Source organism: Leuciscus leuciscus (genome assembly GCF_965113295.1).
Source record: "Leuciscus leuciscus genome assembly, contig: HAP1_SCAFFOLD_944, whole genome shotgun sequence".
NCBI classification, from domain to species: Eukaryota; Metazoa; Chordata; class Actinopteri; order Cypriniformes; family Leuciscidae; genus Leuciscus; species Leuciscus leuciscus.
The window spans coordinates 1-13,883 of NW_028117796.1; the positions used below are offsets into that span (position 1 = coordinate 1).

The window sequence follows — 13,883 nt, forward strand, 5'->3', positions numbered from 1 at the left end:
TGTCCAGGTCCTTTTCCCCTTCAACTTCATAAAGCCAAAGTTACGCTATTTTAACGCAAAGATTTTTTTAATCTTATTACACATTTTTAAAATTACTAATATGGACTGAATTTATCAAAACAGAAAATTTGCATCTTATGTTTTATCATGAACTCACACATGACGTTTAAAGTCACAGCATCAGAGTATTTCTCTCCATGTTCATTGCTGGACTTGCACTTGTATTCTCCACTGTCATCAGAGCTGATCTTTGAGATGCTGTAGATTCTTCCAGATCCTACAAGCGTTCCTCCTTTAATCCAGCTGATTTCTGCAAGAGGGTTTGAGTCACTGCTGCAGTTCAGAGTCACTGAATCTCCCTCCACTATTACACCAGATGGACTGATGGAGATCTCAGCATTCACTGGAGGATCTACAGGAGAAATATATAGCATCACCCGTCACTCACCCCACCAAACACTTCTATTTTTGTTCTTACATACAGTTGATACGAGCAGAATTTAGCATAAACAACAGGAATCCATGGATCCTTGTGTCAACAGGTCATGTCACTTATTAAGAAATATCCAAAATGAAATAAACAGTACTTTTGTGTGTGTGTGGTAGTCAGTAAATCAGTGCTGGATAGATTACTTACAAACTATAGTCAGTTACTGATTCCAAATTCCCCCAAAAAAATTGTAGTTAGTCACATAATTGTTAGGTGTGGCTGTAGAAAGCGCTAGTGATGTTCGGTTCATGAACGAATCGTTCTTTTGAGCCGGTAGGAAGTAACAGGTCAAGCTGGTTCATTAATCAAACTGAATCGAACTTTAGTTCCGGGTAAATGACGCAAAACACACAAGACAATTGTTATCCAATATAGGTGACGTTGGGCGCCAAAAAACCTCAGAATCTTTCGACTGAACGAGAGCTATTGAGGCTGAAAAGCTTTTCACACGGCAGTTTACGTAATGTCTCGTTCCCTCCTCTCAGGGAACAACGGTTACGTGAGTAACCAGAGATGTTCCCTTATCGAGTCGGTCCCTCGACATTACGTATGGCGAACGTATAAAACCCCCGCCGTGTGAAAAATTGTCAGCCCAGCTCGCAGCACGAGCCCCTGTAGAGCACAAGCACTAAGCCCTCAGACTATAGTACATTAGCACTAGGTCGGGTACCGGACCTGGTTGAACACCCAGATGTACTCTGGCACAGAGCCAACTCGGCGCCCACACCATCAGTATCTCCCCGTATCCAGTTAAGCAACACTGTGTGATATGGGGGAGAATGCAACAATATATTGGTGCTTGAGAATACTGCCAGCTTATGAACGCGGGCATAATAAAAGGGAGGTACATCATATAGTTAATGTGATTATTATCAACCTCAGCCATTACTATTGTAACTCGCGCTGTCTATACGACCTGGTTGAAACCATGATTAGAACACGCGCCAGTTGGGGTGTCACCCAATGGCTGCTCAGCTCTCTCCTCCTGCACTGACAGAACGTGTAGTGTGAATGAGGGAATGTCCAAGTTATAAAATCTCGCGAACGTGTTGTGAGATGACCAGCCCACTGTGATGTCCTGAATAGACATGCCTTTCGCCCAAGCCCATGACGACGCCAAACTCCTTGTGGAGTGAGCGCGCACCCCCAGTGGGCAATCAGTTCCTCGGGAAGCATAAGCTAGTTGCACAGCTTCCATAATCCAGTGTGATAGCCTCTGTTTCGACAGTGCGCTGCCTTTCTTGGTGCCCGCGTAGCAGATGAAAAGCTGCTCTGAAGTTCGAAACTGGCTAGTCCTGTTCACATAAGCACGCAGCGCGCGCACTGGGCATAAAGCACACTTCTGTGATACTGAATTAGCGTCAACGGGGCAAAACGCTTGAATTGTAACCACCTGAGCTCTGAACGGAGTCGAGAGCACCTTCGGCGTGTAGCCGAGTCTGACCATGCAATCGTCCGGTCCGAACTGCATACTCGCACTGTTCACTGACAGGGCATGCAAGTCTCCCACTCGTTTCCCGCAGGCTAGCGCGGAGAGCACTTTAAGGTCGCTAGATTCAGCTGGTTCGAAAGGTGGATCGGACAGCGCACTGAGCACTAACGATAGGTCCCAAACTGGCATCTGACAAAGGCGGGGAGGATTAAGCCGCCTCGCCCCCCGGAGAAATTCGATATCAGGGTGTGCTTCCCCACCGAATGGCCATCTAGCATGTCACAAAAGGCGGCGATAGCGGCCACGTATACTTTCGCTGTAGACGGAGAGCTGCCAGCGTCCAGACGTTCCTGCAGGAAGGTCAGAATAGTGGAGATATCACAACCCTTTGGGTCTTCCCGTTTGTCAATACACCAGTTAGCAAACACCTTCCATTTCAGAGCATATAAGCGTCTCGTCGAAGGGGCTCTAGCCTCTGCTATTGTCTGCAGCACTCGCTGTGACAATCCGCATTGATCTGCCACACATGCAGGTCCCACAGCTCCGGGCTGGGGTGCCACATGGTGCCCCTCGCCTGGGATAAAAGGTCCCTTCTCAGCGGGACTCGCCACGGGGGGAGCTGCGACATGTTCACCAGTTCCGGGAACCACGGCTGGTTGGGCCACTGGGGCGCTACCAGAATCAACGCACATCTCTCTTCCCTGATCTTTTGCAGCACTAGCAGCATTATTTTGACCGGGGGAAATGCATACTTCCGCCCCTTGGCCCAGCGGCTCGACAGCGCGTCCCCTCCCAGAGGAGCCGTTGTCAGTGAGAAGTACAGCAGGCAGTGGGCGTTCTCCTCTGAAGCAAAGAGGTCGTTCTCCGCCTCGCGCGCAGAGATTCCAGATCATATTTATAGTTTGAGGGTGTAGTCTCCACTCTCCGTGCACAATACTGGGTAGCATGTCCGCGCCGCAATTCAAACTGCCTGGTACATGTACTGCTCGGATCGAAAGAAGTACCTGATCCGTCCACAAGAGCAGCTGCCTCGCTAAGCCCTGCAGGGATCGCAACCCTCCCTGGCGATTGATGTACGCCACCACCGCCGTGTTGTCCGTTCTGATGAGAACATGATGGTCTTTCACGAATGGAAGGAAGCTCTGCAGAGCTAGACGAACCGCTTCAATCTCCAAGCAGTTTATATGCCAGCGCTTCTGGTCCCCCGCCCACGTACCGAACTCTGGTCTGCCATCACAGAGAGCTCCCCAGCCTGATAGCGATGCATCCGTAGTGACCACTACCCTCCTGACCACTCTGCCCATAGCAGCACCCTGTTCGTACATGGTCGTGCCGGACCAAAGTGCCAGAGTCTCGAGACATGAACGTGTTATGATAAGGCGTTCTGTCCCCGCTCTCCACGCCTGCGGCTGCACTTGGTTTTGCAACCAGTGCTGCAGCGGTCTCATGTGCAGCAAGCCCAGTCTGCAAACGGAGGCTGCGGCTGCCATCAGACCCAGTAGCATCTGAAACGTTTTCAGGGGGATGGCTCTGCCTTGAATGAAGAGGGCTAGTGTATTGTGAATGGACTGGATCTGGACAAGATCATCGTGCGCGAGTCCAGAATCATACCCAGGAATGGAATCGACTGACACGGCTGAAGCGTGCTCTTCTGTATGTTCACAGACAGTCCCAGGCATGTCAAATGGGTGAGGAGCCTGCGTCTTTGTTCCTCGAGAGTGCTTCTCGTTTGAGCGATGACTAGCCAGTTGTCGAGATAGTTCAGAACGCACATTCCACTGAGCTTCAGGGGTGCGAGCACTTTGTTTAGTAATCTCAGATCCAAGATGGGACGCATACCTCCATCCTTTTTCGGGACTAGAAAATAACGTCTGTAAAACCCGCAATTTCTCTGTTCCCCGGGCACTATCTCTACTGCCTGTTTGGCCAGGAGGGAGGAGATTTCTGCTCGTAGCAGCGGAGCGCTCTGTTCTGATACCTCTGACATAATCACACCGCCGAAGCGGGGTGGTCTGCGAGCGAACTGAAGCGTATAGCTGCGTTTTACAGTGTTGATTACCCAATCTGACGCCGCTGGGAGTGTCATCCACGCGCTCAGATGACTCGACAGAGGGGGCATTAATGCATGCTGCGGAGGGGGCTGCACGCCAGCCGGCAGAGAAGCATTGACAGCTATATGAATGGCCAGTGACTCGTCAGTGGCTCTTTGCACGGGGACACACATAGTCACATCCTCCTTCCGCTCTTTGAAGCGTCTCCCAGAGGAGAGGTTTCGTTTATATCATGGGTAATAGTAAGGGGAGGAAAAGATCTCTTTTGCTGAGACATGTAATGCTTTTTGTTTATTGAAACAGAACACAGCGGTTTCATGACAACATTTACACAAATATTCTCGGCTTTCTCTGTTGGTTGCCGAAGGAGCTCTGAGCAGGAACAAGCTCTTTTCGCCGCAGGTCCGCTGTCGTGCACGGACCGAGCTCTTTTCCTCCTGGCACGAACATCAGGAACATCATTGTCTGCCGGTCGCCCTTGGCTGCTGGAAGCTGGTTTTGCGCCGAAACGGGGCTTCCTGAATTGCCTCTGACGAAGCGGCAGTTCAGGCTCGCGGTGCTCTCTCGCGCTCGGGGACGCGCGCCTAGAGTATCCAGCTGAATGCTGAGCAGAGGACGATCTGGACCTCGCTCTAGGGGGGGCTTGAGACCGTTTCGGTAGAAGACCTGTTTCAAGGTCTCGGCGTACTTCTCCGAAAAAGCCTCAACCGCGACGCCAAAAAGACCCGTTGGGCTTACCGGGGCGTCCAGGAGCTGCTTCTTCTCTGCATCGCGCATCTCTGTCAGCCACGTGCGCAGCTTCCTTCGGAGGGCGGTAACTAGCCTCAGCGTAGGTGAGAGGTTCTGACACGTGAGGGCGGCATGGGCGTTGGGCCGACGCTAACTCCTCAACAGAGTCCAATGACGGAGCTTTCTGCAGTCTCCCGGTCCGCGGCTCGACAGCGGCGGGTGGAGGAGAAGCAGGAGTCATAAGGCCACCGCTACGGGTAACAGCTAGCCTTGCGCGAAGGATCTTGATGGGAAGTTCCTCACAGGTTCGACAACCTGATCCTTCGAGCGCCGCTTCTGCGTGGGCCCGACCCAGACACAGCACACACTGCTCGTGTGCGTCCGGGAAGTCGATTGGACCACCACACATGTGGCAAAGACACATTTTCTTTTTTGGTTTCCTAGCAAAAAATCTGCCGGAATGCGAGAGGGGATAATTCCACGTTGTCCACTCTGTTTGCGTGAATTTATGGCGAAACCAGGCTCCAGGTGAAGAAGAAAGATTCTGAGTTTTTTTGGCTATTTGTAAGCAAAAGAGTTATTCAAATCAGGCTTCAGCATTGAGGAAAATGGATTTCCCCATACGTAATGTCGAGGGGCCGACTCGATAAGGGAACTAACAATTACAGGGAACTCATATAAACAGGATCAGAACCAAAAAAAAAAAAAAACTGAACATAACCCCTAACAGTAATCTATTACATTACACACATTACATTGTTTATCACATTCATTTGAATAAGATATGCTTGCTATAAATACATGTAATTAGTTAATACCCAGCAAGGCTGGATTGGTAATCTGGCATACCGGGCAAATGCCCGGTGGGCTGACGTCCTTTTTGGGCCGATACATCTCATACTTTTTTTTTAGCCCATAAAACTCGTACATCGGCGGCTCATTCATTTTGTTTTGTTTAATTGACGGCTCTGGGTTAGTGCCGGTGTAATGCATTGGTAAAAAAAAAGTAAGCGTTAGTTTTTTTTCCAATGACAGACCGGCCCATGAAACGCGTAGATTGGTTGTTTTCTTGATTGACACTGGGCTGGCCCAATCACATCTTAGTTTAAACCCCTCCCCCTTTGAGCTTTGAGTGAGCGTGCAGTGTCAAGTGTGTATCTGTCAAAATAGTCTGAGAGATGGAGAAGAAACGCAAGGAATGTGCAGAGAAATAGCGTAAAAAATAGATACAGGCCCTTCAAGCAGACGCTGTAAAATGAGTCAAAATATATATGTTTTCTGCAGCAGCAGGACCTTCATCAGCTCCAGTGGCTGATGAGGAGGATAGTGAGGAGGATCAGGAGAGAGATGAGAAAGTGTAGAGTCCGCGGTAAGCAGAAATGAAAGCTTTAGCATAAGTTCTGCCGGGAAGACTCAATTACTACGTCACCTATTGCCTTCACTTCTATCCAATCTTATTCTTATGCTCACTGTATAAAAGCTCGGTACTTACACATGTTGAGTTTGCAGATACTGAAGCGACGATTACCCCCATCCTCCCCACCACCACCAGGATGGTCCTGTCCATACCTCCCGGGGGAGTCGGCTGCGCCCCTGCCTTCGTCTTCAGGCAGGAATTGCAGATCCGATACCCTCGGATTATGCACTACGGACGGGGCCTACGCCAAATGACTTTGTATATTATCAGCTTGCTGAGCTGTCAATAAATGTACGATTTGTTGAAATAATTCTCCCGAGTCTTTCTGGTAGAACTACTTTCAAAACACTTTGGCTATGAGTGTAGGAACCCATTACCCAGTTACACATTATTTCCACACCTGCATAGTTGACGATTACTTACAGCAATTTACTAGAAGTTTAATGAGACGATTTTGTATCCATGTTTTCCGCCAAAATAAAAGCTTGATGCAGTTTCCGTCAAAATAAAAGATCATGTGCTAAGTTTAGAAATTAGTACAAAACTAATTTAGAAAGTTTTCTTTATTTTTCAGTGCATTTGTTTTACAATATATGGCTATTAGGCTACTGTCATGAGATTACCGGTAATATTATAACTATTATTATGTAGTAGTGTAATATAGACAGACACTGTTACTAAAAGAGGTTTGATTTTTTCTTTGTTTAATTTTCACTCTTAATATGGGTTGGAGCTTTTAATTTTGAACTCTCAAACTGCACCAGATTGATGAATTTAACATTAAAATGCACAAAATGTTCTTAGGGGGGGCATGCCATCAAACCCCCCTAGAGGGACAGAGGTCCACCCACCACAGTTTTACCAAAGATCCTGTGGGAAACACTGGTATTGCTATGCCAATGCAGCTTATAGCTTGTTTTTTGGATGCATCACTGTGGAATATAGTTCAATTGTATTAATAAATTAAAATTTTGTACTTATTTCATCTGTTAACTCTCACTCGTTCCTACTCACTCATTACATGGCATTAGTGGTTTTAATGAATAGAAGTTGAACAAAAACATATTCAAGGGCGTGCAAAGATGGGTGGTGTTTATGATCATATGTAGTGGGCCAGTCTGGGCCAAAATGCCAGGGCCGATTTTCTGTCCCAGTCCAGCCCTGCTACCCAGCTCTGACTGTATTATGCAACACAGTTTTTTTTCAAACATTTGTTGCATAATACTGATTACCACAACCACACACAATCAAAAGTATTGTATTTTAGTAGGGCTGTCCCCGACTATGGATTTTCATAGTCGAATCAGAATCGTCATGTCTTGCCTATAGTCGACTAATAGTCGAATCATGTGTATGGGGGTGGGGCTGGGGGCGGGGCTTTAACGTTTCAAAGCCGCGATGTACAGAAAATCACACAAAGATATAGAAGAAAATGTATAAAAACATTTTTGATCAATAAAACTAAGAAATAACATAAATAACTCCAGAAAGGCCACACTGCAGATTTGCATTTCACATGCAAATCAAATTAATTCGGCTAAATTACCTGTGCGAGCAGGCCAGCCTACAGCACAACATCGATGCACCGAAAAAATAAACAATTAATTTACTAAATTAAATTAGAACAGAATATAGGCTACCTTTCTAATAAATAAAAATACAAAACGAAATAAATCAGAATCAAGTCACAGGATGAGGAGAAAATGTGTGCAAAATGCCTAAAGTGCAGGGGAACATATATTCAAAACACAAGCCACAAATAGTTAGATTAGATAACCCTGACAGATTAATAAATAAAATAAAAATAAAGAAATTATTAAAATAACGATAGTAGCCAGAATTTTCAACTTTGTCTTTTTAACTGCAGAAACAACAATAAATGCTAAACTGGAGAGGCAGTCTTTTTAGCTAAAAATGTTCACAGCATCCAAAAATAAAATTAGAACCGGCTGAAAAGTTTTGAAATCATTTGTACCCTATACCTGATCGAGAGAACAAATCCTGAACGTCTTTCACTCTGTCTGTCCGTTGGAGTCTTTTCAAATTGTGCGCGCGGATTCTAACGTGAAACCCAGTCTATGCGTGAAACATGTTAACGTTGGCCGGCAGAAGTGCGATCATGGTTTTCCTGATGCTAAATCCAGCCTTGGAGAATATCCTTTCTGATGGTGTACATCCACACTTTAGATTTTCTTATCCCAGACATTGTTAAAGATTTAAATCCTTGCCGCGAAGACGCTCCTCTGTCGGTCACGGACTGAAAGTGAAACTTAAATCTGTCACGGGGTGTTTGGATTTATTCACGCACGTTAAAAAATATTTATTAAAAGCTTCTTTCTTTGCACATTTTTATATAGGCCTACAGCATTATCATAATAGGCTGAATATTAACGTAGCCTATTGACATAAAAGCTAGTTCTATGTGAAATCAGACATTGAGCGCCCTCATATAGCCAAAGTGGCATGATCCTCGTTTCATAACACCTCTGCGAAGATTCGACCGTGAGATCGGTAGTCGAATCAGGCTCCTCCTATCGAAGCATCGAATCTTCGACTATTCGGGGTCACCCCTATATTTTAGTTTTGTTTTCTTTAAAAAAGAGGAAAAAAATGGTGAGGAACTTACAATAGAAGTGAATGGGGGCTAATTTTGGAGGATTTAAAGGCATAAATGTGAATCTTATTATTTCATAAAAGCATTTACAATCAGTATTTTGTTAAAATGTGTGAATTATTTGAGCTTTAAAGGTGTTTAAACCATTATTTGAACAGCTGTTTTAGTGTGTTGTGTTTATGGCGTGGCGTTGCCATGACAAGGGAGTTGTAAAACTGAATATAACTGAATATAACATAAAATGTTACAATCAAACATGTTCATGTTTTGTGACTGTACTATTGAAACAGTGAGCATTTAAATGTTTTAAAGATTAGCCCCAATTACTATCATTTCTAAAGAAAAGGAGGGACGAGTGAACTCTACTGGCTTTGGAAAGAAAACACACTTACACATGACATTGAGCTGAACAGCAGGAGAGATGAGAGTGTGTCCGTCTACACCACAGCTGTATCTGCCTGAATCCTCTCTTCTCACTGGGTTGAGGAGGAGTGTGTTACTGAGGTTAGTTAATATCATCTGTGAGTTTCTGTACCAGATGAATGTGTCTCTGTCAGTCGGAGCGCAGCTGCTTTTACATCTCAGATTGACTGGATCTCCCTCTGTCACTCTCTCAGGAGACTCCACCTGAAGATCTGAACACAACACACACATTATATCTAGTGCTGCTGTCATACACTGATTATTATTCAACATAATGCACAGAAGAAGAGATGAAACTCATCAGAGTCACCTGTGACAGTAAGAGTCACTCCTGGATTACCACTGTATTTTCCAACAGGTTTATCAGTGATGAATCTGAAATAGTACATGTGTGAATCCTTCAGTGTCACATGACTCAGTCTGACGGTGCAGTTCTTCTGTTTATCTCCCAGATACTGAAGCCTCTGATGGTATACAGGGTCATCAGACAGATCTAGAGGCTCTTTATCATCTATTACCAGTGTTTTGGTCCAGAACACTTTCTTGATCTGATGTCCATCAGGGTATTTATAAGTGCATCTCATTATCACTGTTGAGTCCTTTAGTGCACAGATGTGTGAAGGACTGTATTTCACACCCCACTCATTAACATCACCCCACACGCTACAAACAACTCCTGAAACACAACATTCACAAGGAAACAATGATAGGAAACTAACACCTATAGATGAACACATGCCCATCTGAGAGTTAAAGAGGGCCATAAACGTTTATTAAAACCTTTTTTTCTTTACAAAACTGTTGTTTATAAATGAAGAATTACACTTGTGATGTGATATGTGTGTAAAACCTACAGCCATCAGACAGAAGGTGATGAAATGCAGGAAGCAGAACACTGAACACTGACCATGAAAACCATTCTCTAAATGTTAGCAGCTTCAGAGTTAGCATTAGATCAGCAAAATCCTGAATAATACAATTTACTTTGGAAGCAACAAATAAATCACAGAAATGTCCCTACATTATAGTAGATATTTTACCAGTGCTATATTTTCCTGGGGCTAACAGCAGGGCTAACCGACCCATGCTAACTAGCCAAAACCTTGTTCTCTTAGTCAGTGATGAACTGGTGTGTGATTTACAGGAGAGACTGACCTGGAATCAGGAGCAGAAACACCAGAGCAAGAGTTATCAGTGACATCACCACAGGATCTAAATCATTACACAACAGAACAATATGTCATCTTTCATTTCATAAAAACTATAATAACAGCCGTTTATTGCGTTATAAACACTGCAAAAATGATAAAAAATACTTCCACGGTTGAAACTCATTTAAAGACAACGTTAGGAACACATGAGCTCCGGATGTTCAGAGGCTTTAATGACAGAAAATGTTTACTAAGTTACTAATGTAACTTCATTAGTTAGACAATATTAATGACTGAACAAGTGCATCTCTCACCGTTGTGTAGTTTCAGCCGCTGCAAACACACTCAAGGAGAGTAAACTGCAAATACACACTGATAACTATTATATAGTTTTTTTCCTTCCTGTTTTTAAAGTATAAGAACTGCCCCATGCCGAGACAGGGACAACCCACATGAAACCACTTGCAGATAGAAAAAGATAAAACAGTCTCTATAAAGGATTGGTTAAAAATATCTAAAAGCACGACCACAGAGCTTACATAACACATATCAAATGCAACTTTCAGTGTGAAAGGGAAACTTACTGTCATGGATGATGGGATGGAGGGATGTGTAGATGGATGGGTTGATTGATGAATTTGTGGATGGATGGATGAATGAACAAATGAATAAATAAAAGAGAGAAATAATGAAAGAAAATTATGGATGGTGTAACATTGAGGATGGCCAGACTTTACCTCCACTGCCCTGAAGAGGGAGCTGTTACTCAGATCATACATCTGACACTGTGTTTGTGATTATCCATGTGCATTAGGGACGTGTAACTCTATAAACACACACACACACACACACACACACACACACACACACACACACACACACACACACACACACACACACACACACACACACACTCTCTCTCTCACACACACACACACACACACACACACACACATACTTGTTTTTGTGGTATAGAAGGACACTGATGCCCAAACAAGTTTGGTGGTGGTATATGGGGACACCCCTTTCCCAATGCCCTACAGTGATGATACAAATATCAAAAATTTTGTTTTAATCTGCAGATCACAAATCTGACTTCAAATGTTCTATACACACAACAGAACAGAAAATATGACCATATGATATTTTGGTGGTACACAAGGACATTCCCGCCCATCCTAAAATGTTCCCGCCTATGACATAATTGTGATTTTTGGGGCCCAACTTGATTATGAGGACACTCTTTTTACAATACACTAAATATGTCATTTCAGTGGATTACAGGGACCAATGTGTTTTACTGGTACATGACCACACACACACACAAACCTGACAACACAGTGTATTACCAAGACTAAGGTGATTTAAGAGGACTGGATCTTAAACACAATACACAACTGCATAATCCAACATTATAAGGACGAGTGTGTTTAATGGTACATGCCCACACACACACACAAACCTGACAACACGGTGTATTACCAAGACTAAGGTGATTAAAGAGTACCAGATCTCCAATACAATACACAAAACAACTTGCAACATTACAGGGACAGAAGTGTTTTAGAAGTGCTTTAATTATGAATTCAATAATATCATCATAAACATTGAGTTTTTTTCAGTTTTACCATGTAATACAATCATGTCATGCCATTTTAAGGGGAAAGTGACATCCACAAACTTAAAAACATGGTCAATAAAACTTGCACAACTGTGTGATCTTTCAGAAAGCATACAGTATCATTACTGTTTTGACATATTAAAATGACAAACAGATGAACCATTCAAAACTTCGAAAAGATTGACAAAACAGCCCTTGGAAACAGGCACAATTTAAAGATGTCATTAAACAGGCTTTGAAATGTATAAAATGAACTCACTCAACATGCAATATATGCTGCAACATGTAGAGAAACCGACTTACAAGGGACGGTTTACCTAAAAAGACAATTCTGTTATTTCCAGAAAATGTAAACAGAATTGTCAAGTTTCAAAGCAGAATTACAGAGATAACAGGAAAAGTATTCAACAAAGTTAGTTTGGGCTGTACATCAGCTCTAGAAGAGTATAGTGTCATTAGAATACAACCATCATTGTAAGTACAAAAGCTCTCATGTGTTTAGGGCTGGGTATCGTTCAAAAAATTTCGATACCGATACCGATACCTTGATTTCGATACCGGTTCCTAAACGATACTTTTTTCGATACCAATTTTATGAAATCCATTTTAACAAGATTACATAACACTTTACCTCAGAAAAACTTGGTGTTATTTTTTCAGTTTGACTCATGCTCCTTAGCCAGTGCACAAAGGAACAAAAAAAGCACAAAGGAACAAAATATTCCTTATACATATACATAAGGAACAAAATATTTTTTTTTTATATAGAGCTCATGCTCACCAAAGCTGAATTTGTCTGATCAAAGATACAATAAAACTTGTAATATTGTGGAATAGTATTACAATTTAAAATCTTATTTGAATATATTTCAAAATGTAATTTATTCCTGTGTTGTCAAAGCTGAATTTTCAAAATCATTACTTCAGTGTCACATGATCCTCCAGAAATATGAAAACAGTTTTTGGAAACTACGATACATTTTTTCATGATTCTTTGATGAATAAAACATTCAAAAGAACAGCATTTATTTAAAAAAAGGAAATCTTTTGTAACATTACACATGTTTTAAGGTCATTATTGATCACTTTAATGCATCCTTAGTGAAAAAAAAATTCTGACCAACCAACACATTATTGAACGGCAGTGTACACTCAGTAGGTCATTATTGCAATATAAACACAGTCAGAGTGATCAACAAGGTATATCTTCATTTACCAGTCGAAGACGGAGCAACTTTCTGCTCTTATGTTTACTCGTGCACTGTCAAGGGCTTCATCATATCTGTCGCGGTACCGTCTTTGCAGCAATTATTTTACCACAAATACTGCATCGCGCGCTGTTGGCATCGAGCCTGGAGAAATGTATCCACACTTTTGATCGACATCTTTAGGGTATTGTGAGTGTGTGTGCTCGCGTCTCATTGAGTATGTGCGCGAGTTTGTGTGTGTGTGTGCTCGCGTCTCATATGAGAATGTGTGCGTGGACAGTTTGTGTGCGCGCGCGCGTCTCATATGAGTATGTGCGCGGAGAGTTCCCCGCGTCTCGTGTGTGTAGAGTTCACGTGTATGTGCGCGAGCGACTTTAGGCGTGTTGTTGTGCATTTCATATGTATTTGTTTGAGCACTGACGTTGACGAGTTTACCCCTTAGGTATCGAAATATGGTACCGAAAAACAAGTCATTTTTCGATACTCGATAGTATCGAGGCAATTCGGTCGGTACCTAAAAAGTATCGAACTCGGTACCCAGCCCTACATGTGTTTAGAGAATACTAAAGCATGTATTCTTCTGTACAGAGAATGAGAGAGAGGCAGAAATTGAAAACCCACGGAAAGGATCCTCAGCGGTCTTACACTGCTGGCATTCAGTCAGTGTGGCCAGTTTTCCTTTGGTTATACACTCACCGAAAGGATTATTAGGAACACCTGTTCAATTTCTCATTAATGCAATTATCT

The 13,883-nt window shown here is 43.2% G+C and overlaps 1 protein-coding gene across 1 annotated transcript; it reads right to left on the bottom strand.

Annotated features, from left to right (window-relative positions):
• Positions 1-79: 79 nt before the first annotated feature.
• On the bottom strand, positions 80-11,086 carry LOC309492087 (B-cell receptor CD22-like; the record flags this gene model as incomplete). The annotated part of the gene is made up of 6 exons (XM_082191098.1): positions 80-412; positions 9,126-9,368; positions 9,467-9,832; positions 10,312-10,368; positions 10,622-10,640; positions 11,045-11,086. The coding sequence occupies 6 exons, from the start codon at positions 11,084-11,086 to the stop codon at positions 96-98; spliced, it is 1,044 nt and encodes a 347-aa protein (XP_082047224.1). The 3' UTR covers positions 80-95.
• Positions 11,087-13,883: the final 2,797 nt, after the last annotated feature.